This window comes from Drosophila willistoni, unplaced genomic scaffold (genome assembly GCF_018902025.1).
Source record: "Drosophila willistoni isolate 14030-0811.24 unplaced genomic scaffold, UCI_dwil_1.1 Seg251, whole genome shotgun sequence".
Taxonomy (NCBI): Eukaryota; Metazoa; Arthropoda; class Insecta; order Diptera; family Drosophilidae; genus Drosophila; species Drosophila willistoni.
Window position 1 is genome coordinate 192167 of NW_025814213.1, and position 9688 is coordinate 201854.

Here is a 9688-nt window from a genome sequence, read left to right on the forward strand (position 1 = left end):
TAAGATGAAGTTCTGCCCCCCTTCAATCAGGAAGCAAAAAAATATTTGGTGATGCCACCGCAAATGTGCGAGTCAGAAGTTTACGCCATATTTTTGGTGACATGCAATTGGCCGTCTTATCAATGCCGCGCTCGACTGCTGACTCCTTGCTCAAGATGGGATCTGTTGGAAAACTAGATAAAGCTATTCAATAAAGAATACTGTAGTTTATTTTATGTTTGATATTATGATGTCTTTTATTTTCTGTGATTATATTTTCGTTGCAACACCACACCACTTGTTTACACTAAGACGGTTTTCACAAAAAAAAAAAAATTTAGTGGGACCAGATGTAGTTACTTGATAAATAATCTCTATGTTAAATCACCACGTTAGAAGTGTTGCATAATGTTATTATTGAAATAAGGGTATTCCAATAGGCACCCCTCAAAAATAACATTATCATTAAGTTTACAAATATAAAAATATTGAATTCTTATTCTGACGTGGTTGGTGAGCATTCTGGGGAATATTGAATGATTCAGCATTTGCTGCAAGGATACAGGGAAACCCAGAGAAAACCTGATCAGATCATTGTAATATACATAAAATATAGGGTTATAACATAAATTTAGTGTATGAGTATCCATTTTAGCAATTCAGTATGCGTTTTTAAAGTAACATTAAGTCAAATTAGATTTGGTTTAAATTCAACAATTCAGTTTGTTTCTTAAAAATTACATTAAGTCAAATCAAAAATTTGATATTAATCCAGCAATTCAGTATGCGTTTTTTTTTTTTTTAAAGTAACATTAAGTCAAATTAGATTTCTTTAGCAATTCATAAAAAGATTAATTGTTGATTCTAGTCGATGTGTAGTCCCAACATATCTCGTAATTCTGCAAATCGTCCAGCAGGTAGAGGCCTAGTAAAGATGTCCGCCAGTTGATTATCTGTCGATATATACTCAATACAAATTTCGTTATTCTCTATCTGTTTTCTAGAGAAATTATATTTTATATCAATATGTTTGGCTCTTTTATGACATGAGGGATTATTTGTTATACTAATACAGCCTTGGTTATCTTCATAAATTTTAATGGGTTTAATGTTTAATGTTTCCACTACTAAGAAGAGATTTCAACCATAGAGCCCCTCTTACGGCTTCAAAAAGAGCCATGTACTCAGCTTCAGTTGACGAGGCTGCTACTGAGTTCTGTTTTTTTGTATTCCAACAAATTAGATTGGAATCAAACATTTTAAATAAATAGCCCGTTGTACTTTTCCTATCAAGTTCATTTCCACCCCAATCTGAGTCTACAAATCCAACTAGTGTGTTTTCAAATGATGTATTTTTCTTATAATGAAGTTTCATGTCAATGGTTCCCTTTAAATATCTAATAACTCTTTTCAAACACTGCCATAATTCTGAATTATTTTTACTACTATATCTACTCAGGATATTAACAGCTGTAGTTAAATCTGGACGCGTACAAAGCATTATGTACATTAGACATCCAATAAGATTACGACATGGGGCTTTGCAATCCTCATCTGAGTTAAGCAGGTCGTAATTAAGTTTACTTGGCAAAGGGGTACTAACTGATTTACAGTTGTCCAAGTTAAATTTATTTAAAATTTTCTTTATATATGCAGCTTGACTCAAATATATTATATCTTGATCCATTTCTATCCTTATTCCAATAAAATTACGTATCTCATTCAAATCAGTCATTTTGAATTTTGTACTTAAAAAAATTTTAAAATTATTCATTCTTTCTAAGTCTCTCGTTGCTATTACTACGTCATCAACATATAATAATACATATATTTTGTCATTTACGTCACCTTTGTCCAGGATATAAATGCAGCGATCTACTGGAGAGTTTACAAAACTACATTCTTTTAATGCTTGCTCAAACACTTGAAACCAGCATCGAGCTGCTTGTTTAAGGCCGTAAATCGCTTTATTTAACTTACAAGCATTTCCAGCATCGCATGATATACCTTGAGGAGGCTGCATATATATTTCTTCATTTAAAACACCATTAAGGAATGCTGTTTTAACATCCATCTGATGGACTATTAAATCATATTGAACTGCTAGTCCCTTATGAATCTAAAACTAGCAATTCTAGCAACAGGTGCAAAAGTCTCCTCATAATCAACTTGATATTTTTGAGTAAATCCTCTTGCAACTAGTCTAGCTTTATATTTTATTGGTATTCCTAATTCATTATGTTTAATAGAAAATACCCATCTACTACCAACGATATTCTTGTTTTCTGGCATTTTTGTAAGTGTCCAAGTGTTATTAATTTCATGGGCCTTTAACTCCGTCTTTATTGCATCCTCCCAAGCAGATTTATCATCTCTAAATTTTATCTCATCAAATGAGCTTGGAATTTCATCGAAAAATATATGGGCATTTAAAATATATTTGTTCAAACTCTCATCATCTTCACTATAAGATATTTTTGGTTTGGCGTTAAGTCTTTCACTTTTTCTTTGCGTTATTTTAGTATCAGTATTCTTTTGCACGCCATCTTTTGATTGATCATCTTTCTCACAATCCGTACTCTCATTCGGGATATATATTTCTTTATTTTCATTCAAGAAATCAGTTTGTTTCCTTTTTTTATTTTCATTCGAAAAATTAAGCTGGTCACATTCCTTACTGTCGTATAGGAGTTCTGATCTAACGCATTCCGTACTATCATTCCGGATATTTAGATGATCACATTCCTTACTTTCATTCAGGAATTTTGTTCTAACACACTCCGTACTATCGTTCCGGATATTCAGATGATCACATTCCTTACTTTCATTCAGGAATTTTTCATAGTTTCTTTCCCTACTCTCATTCGGGACTTCTTCTTCAGGCTTAGATGCTCTAGAATAAACCATATTTGTCTCATCGACAACAACGTCCCTAGCAACAAAAAATTTTTCTTTCACGACATCCCATAATTTATAGCCATTTGGTTCATACCCTACAAGAATGGCTTTAAATGATTTCTCATCAAATTTGCCTTTCTTTACTTTATTATGTACATAGACAGTTGACCCAAATACTTTTAAAGATTTTAAATTTGGCTTCCTATTGTGCCACATTTCATATGGGGTCATTTTATTTTCACCAAGTGCTCTGCTTGGAATTCTGTTTATTAAATATGTTGCAGTGAGTGCAGCTTCACCCCAAAAACTTTTGTTTAATTTTGCTCCATTTACTATGGTGCGAGCTTTTTCTGTAATGGTTCTAATCATTCTTTCCGAGACACCATTCAACTGAGGTGTATGTGGCACGGTTAAATGATAGCTTATTCCATTTTTAACACAAAACTCACGCATTTCATTTGACAGGTATTCTCTACCGTTGTCAATATACAAGTTAACAATTTTAAGATTAAAGTGAGCTTGACTTTTTGCACCAAAATCTTTGAAAGCATTGAAAACGTCAGACTTGTATTTTAATAAGTAAGTTACACAGTAATGTGTAAATTGATCTACAAAAATCACAAAGTAATTTTTATCGTCTATTGTTGTTGGTGTAATTGGGCCGCAAACGTCTGAATGGACAACAAATAAGGGACGCTTAATGTGACTTTTGTCTTTAGATTGATTGAATGGCAACCTAGCTTGCTTTCCATTTAAGCAGGACTCACAAATTTCATCCGAAATTTTTAAATTATTTAGAAGACTGCTATCAATAAACAAATTATTATTCTTTATTTCCAATAGTTTTGCTTTGCTAATATGACCTAATCTCTCATGCCATAATCGATAATTATTATTTCCCGCATTTATACTGTATGCTTGGAATTTAAGTATTTGTATGTTGTTGAACTTACCCGAACTTTCAACAACAGTGATGCCATTTTTCTTCATTGACACACCGTCTTGGTCAAAATGGATTGACATTCCGGCTTCTTGCAGACGCTTCACTGACATCAAGTTTTCTGCTGCCTCCTTGCAGTATAAAACATCCTCCAAGGTGATGTTGTGGCCATTGTATAATCGAACGATTCCACATTTTGTAGCGAATATGTATTGGCCTTCCTTCGCCACAGCAATTTTTATTGGTTGCTCCAATTCCACGCAATCAATAAACAGCGATTCATCATTGATTAGGTGATCAGTTGCACCCGAATCAATAATAAAACCAAGTTGTTTTGGCTTATCAACTTGGTTTAAATTTTTTATCATAAAAGCAAAACCGTGGTTATTTGTGGATGTTGCAAGCTGAACTTGTTTATTGTTATTGTTATTGTTTTCTTTATTAGTTTTATTTTCTTTATTTTTAATTTCTTTTAAAAAATGAAAACAATCCTTTTTTATTTTGAATTTTTGCTTTCCTTTAAATACCCTTTTCTTTAAACACGTGATTTATATTAGAATTGTGATTATATTTAACAACTGCCTTCATGACCTTTTTGCTAGTGTCATTGCTATCACTTCTTAGTTTAGTTTCATAGTCTAATAATTTATTTTTTACAAAGGTAAGTGAAAGTGTTTCATCGGACAATGTTTCTATTGCTGTAATCACACCATCGTAAGTAGAAGGCAATGTATGCAGCAAGTACATAACTCTTTCCATTTCGGCTAACTTGCCACCCGCCGCTAATATCTCACTGACAATATCATCAAATTTAACGAAATGACTGGAAAGAGTTGTTTCACTTAATAATTTGAGTGTCACTAAGCGCTTTTGCGCAGCTAATTGTGAAGCAAGACTTCTGCGTTCATATATGGCATCTAATTTTTGCATAAGACCACGTGCGGAAATATTGTCTGCCGCGAAGTGTAAAAAAGAGTCACTCAAATGTTGAACTAATATGCTTTTTGCACTTCTTTCTGCCTTATTCCAAGTTTCGTCCACTTCATTTGGCATTAGTTCATCAACAACTTTGAGAACGTCTAATTCGGCAAACAACTCCCTAATTCTGAACTTTCACACACCATATTTTTCTCCATCGAACGGTTTAATGTTGTACTTATTCTTTTCCATTTCTTTACGGACAAATATCACGAAAAAGAAAGAGAAAGAAAATTTTTAAGTGCACAGTTGGAATTTCACAATATATTGAAATAATAAAACTTCTTCAAAAATAGGCATGGACTGGGCCCATAACCTGTTGGAAAACTAGATAAAGCTATTCAATAAAGAATACTGTAGTTTATTTTATGTTTTATATTATGATGTCTTTTATTTTCTTTGATTATATTTTCGTTGCAACACCACACCACTTGTTTACACTAAGACGGTTTTTTTAAAAATTTAGTGGGACCAGATGTAGTTACTTGATAAATAATCTCTATGTGAAATCACCACGTTAGAAGTGTTGCATAATGTTATTATTGAAATAAGGGTATTCCAATAGGATCGATTGAAATAGGATGGACGTCCTGCCCGATTCGGGAACGTCAATCAAAACCGAGATGCTACAAATGCTTAAACTTCGGACACACGGCAGCAAAGTAGTTCCATCGATCGCATCAACTGGTGCCTCAAATGTGGGGCGACAGACCATCCGGCAGCCTCATGCAACTTTCTGTCTGTCTCCAACTTTCCTGTCTGCTTCAGTTGCGTAGATGCCAAACGACAACAGGTGGGGCATTACACTGGCAACCGACGTTGCCCAATGGAGAATTTGCAAATAAATCTGAATCACTGTGCGGCGGCGCATGATTTACTAGCGCAATCGGTAAGGGCACTGAGTATAGATGTGGCGACTCTGAGCAAGCCATATAGAACCCGGCCTGGCAACTCAGGAGCGGCAGCCGTACTCCGTTTATGCAGCACATCCACGCACACAGAGGATTCGTCAGAGCATATATGGGCGACATATGGGTGTACAGCTGCTAATTGGCACCCTCCAAGAATTTGAGTCGGCACTGGACCAACAAAACAATCGTCGCATGCGACTTTTATTAACAATATAATAACAAACCCCAGGGGCCGCACAATTCTTGAGACCCTCGCCTTACTCGACCTTGCTGTGAAAAACATGGGAAACAATCACACGTACTGCATAGCTGGCTATGGATCGGTGTTCGACGTCACATTTGCAAGCGGACAACTAGCAGCACAGACCAACTGGTAATTGTGCAGCAATTACACGGCTAGCGATCATTTAGCCATTTTGTGCACCATCGTCAGCAGCCCCGCTAAAAACGTAATCACCGAGCAAAACGCAGAAATGTTTAGAGTGGATACTTTAAACAACACAGCTGTTTAAGAATAAACATCGTGTCCATCTGAAGCGGCTTCACCAAATCAGATGCACTAAAGAAAATATAATACAACTGTACTTTGGCACAAACAACTAACCTAGCATATGACTAGAATTACAATCAGCCACACGCGTTGTGGGAAAAACATTTGTAATTGTAAACTAACCCAAACGATCACGACGGCAGGTGGCCGACGCCGTGCCCAAAATAATAATAATTTTTCAACCGAATGCGTGGGTGTGAGTCGTACTAGAATAAGATCTCCTTAAGAACAATTGTTACCTCCTAGAGCCTTAGATTTCCTATATAAACTCCGTACTTTTGTAAATAAAATGAGTTCATAATTTGAATTCAACGAATGAAGATTGGGTCATTTTCCTTCTCTCCGGGAGTCCCTATTCACAGCTTTCGAGGAATCCTTCAATATCCCATCTCTAGTGAGAGATGGTCGCCAGTGGGCGACGCGAACAATTTTGGCAAAGCGCTTGCAGACGCCATGCTAGCAGAATGGTAGCCCGTAGATACCATAACAAACAAAAGGCCCCCGTCTATTGGTGGAATGCATCTATAGACGAGGCGAGGAAGAGGTGCCTCCAATGCAGACGGCAACACCAAAGAGCGCGCGGAATGCCTGAGTTCTTAAGCCTCCAAACACTATAAGGGCTAAGCTAAGGCGAAGAGAACTAAAACTTGCCATTAAGGAGAGTAAAAGCCAATGCTGTTTAGAACTGTGCAAAGCCGCCGAGAAGGATATTTGAGGGGCTGCTTACGAAATGGCCATGAAGAAGCTCAACGCAAATAAGCCCGAGACTCCCAAATGAAACACATTGTGGAGACTCTGTTTCCAAATACCTCATCTATGTATATCGCCAAGAGCCACTCGGATCGCTGCTACTCGAGAAGTGTGCGATATAAGCCCCGATGAAATTCTGACAGTTACCGCAAGCTTGCAGGACCAAAAGGCTCCAGGCCCGGATGCGATTCCAAAGAAGGCGCCAAAACTGGCGCTGAAGACGGGCCAGCCTGGAAAGTTTGCAGAAGTGTTCAATAAATGCATGCACGATGGCATCTTCCCAGACATTTGGAAACTGCAGAACCTGGTGCTTCTGTCCAAGCCGAACAAGACAGCCGAGAAACCGTCAGCATACAAACCAATTTGCCTTCTAAACTCGGCCTCGAAACTTTTTGAAAAACTGCTGGTGCAGAGAGTTGAGTCCGCCATTAAGCACTCTGGCGACCTCTCACCGATGCAGTTCGGGTTTAGACGTGCAAAGTCCACAATCGACGCACTACAAACGGTAGTTGACATATCCAGTAATGCCATCGAGGGCCAGCGATGGAAAGGTGGCAAGAAGGAATACTGCTTGGTCACCACTTTAGATCAAGGATGACCACGTAGTGGCTCTTTTGGCTCCCGTGGCTCTTTAGCGGCAGAGGCTGGGCAGCGAAAAAGGTTACTTTTGCGAGTACACGCACACAAAACTTTGTGTGCCTCGGGTTTTATGACGGGTCATAAAACGACCTTTTTTGGGTCGTTTTATGACCCATCGCCGTCGAGCTTGTTGGCAGAGAGACGGACAAGTCCCGAATTTTGCGGGGAGGGGGAAAAGGGTCGCGATCTCGAGGTCACAACTTGTAGGCAGAGGAACGGACAAGTCCCGAATTTTGCGGGGAGGGGGCCTACAAGTTGCGAGCTCGAGATCGCGGCCCTTTTCCCCCTCCCCGCAAAATTCGGTTTTTGGCCGTCCCTCTGTCTATAAGTTGCGAGCTCGAGATCGCGGCCCTTTTTCCCCCTCCGATTGTGGCCGTCCTTCTGCCTACAAGTTCGACGACGATCGCTCGATCGACCCAAAAAAGTTCGTTTATGACCCGTCATAAAACTCGAGGCACACAAATTTTTGTGTGCGTCGAGTCCAAAAAATTACCTTTTTCTCTGCCCAGCCTCTGCTGCTGATGCTCTGGCTCCCAAGTTAAATTTTCGTGCCCACCCTTGCATTATACGTCATACAAATAATTATATGTGCATCATATTTTTTGCAAATAAAAAGTCGTATAGTATTTTTAAATTATTTCTGATAATGTGATTTTATTTATAGCATGATGTAAGATAGAAAAATAAAAAAAAATTTTAACTTAATTTCAACTAAAATAAAAAATTTTAAATTATAGTTATATTCATAGTAAATAATTATATGTGCATTCTTTCACTTTGGTCTCTTAAAAGTAACTAACGTTGGTAATTTTGAAGTATTAATTATGTTAATAATCAATACTTTTTCTTTTATTATTTAAGACTAAGTTGAGACGATTTGGCATAGAATTGACCAACGACTGTAGAACAGATGCGTCAATATTAGCCCATTCCTGTTCTATAGCGAATTTAAGGTATCGTACAGTCGCAAACTGTCTTCCATTTTTGAAAACGCGAGCCGACAGAATGCCCCAAAGATTCTCGATGGGATTAAGGTCCGGACTCAATGGGGCCCACTTCAATACAGAAATTTTTCTTTCTTCAAAAAAGTCTTTGGTGTCCTGCGCCGCGGGATTGAAGCATTGTCTTGCTGATAAGTCCAATTATCGCCATAAAGATTTCCAGCGAAGCTTACCTAAACACCTAAACTAATTTTTTTTCGTCGCTAAAGATGATGTTGTGCCATTCCTTATCCCAGAATCGGTATCTATTGGCAAATTCTAAACGAGCCTTAATATGCCGCTCCAGAAGCTTTGGTTTAGGGACCATTGAGGTATGTTTAACGAAACGATTTTCGTTTAGAACCTGAACGATTCTACTCCTTGTTATTTGAAGATCCAATTGAGCCCTTATTTGACCGCTGCTCATCGAATCCTCGACTGCAAGACGTCGAATCTGCCGTTTACATCGTTCGTCAATGTTGGTCTTGCGTCCGCTACGTCGAGTAGCACCATATTTCGATGGGTTTTTCAGGAACCTACTTATGCAGTTTCTATGCCTGTTAAGTCTGGTTGCTATCTCAGAGATCTTGGAGCCGCTTTCATGCATGCCGAGGATAATTCCCTGCTCGTAATCGGACAAACTTGTACCACGAGGCATTTTAGCCTGACAACAATATATATTATGTACTAATTAAGGTTTTTTATTTCTAAATTTAAAAAAATTATATACTTACAATAGAGATTTAAGCAAATTTTCAGAAATAAGTCTTCAACAGCAATACTTTACGTACGAATGATCAGCCACAAGAGTTTTGCACATATAATTATTTACTACGCAGAACCCGATAAACCAAATCATTTTACAGTAACGGTACCACGAACGAGATTAGAATGACAAAATTTTATACGCATGGCAAGCACAAAGAATACCATGATAATTGTGCATTCGTCAAACTTTCAAAAACTAACTTATAACAGTAAAACAAGACAAAAGAAATAATTCACATAAAATTATTTGTATGACGTAGTATGAAAATCATCCAATTGAGCTTTTTCGTATCAG

At 37.5% G+C, this 9688-nt stretch overlaps 1 protein-coding gene across 1 annotated transcript; it reads left to right on the top strand.

The window, feature by feature from the left end:
* Positions 1-8506: 8506 nt before the first annotated feature.
* LOC124461188 lies at positions 8507-9320 on the top strand. The gene is made up of 2 exons (XM_047012743.1): positions 8507-8957; positions 9020-9320. The coding sequence occupies exons 1-2, from the start codon at positions 8856-8858 to the stop codon at positions 9314-9316; spliced, it is 399 nt and encodes a 132-aa protein (XP_046868699.1). The 5' UTR covers positions 8507-8855; the 3' UTR covers positions 9317-9320.
* Positions 9321-9688: the final 368 nt, after the last annotated feature.

What these genes read in the sequence shown, in the direction of transcription:
- LOC124461188 (XM_047012743.1), top strand. Translation starts at nt 8,856, where the DNA reads ATGATGTTGTGCCATTCCTTATCCCAGAATCGGTATCTATTGGCAAAT. An exon ending in TTGGTTTAGGGACCATTGAG is followed by an intron (nt 8,958 to 9,019) that starts GTATGTTTAACG and finishes TGTTATTTGAAG; the next exon opens with ATCCAATTGAGCCCTTATTT.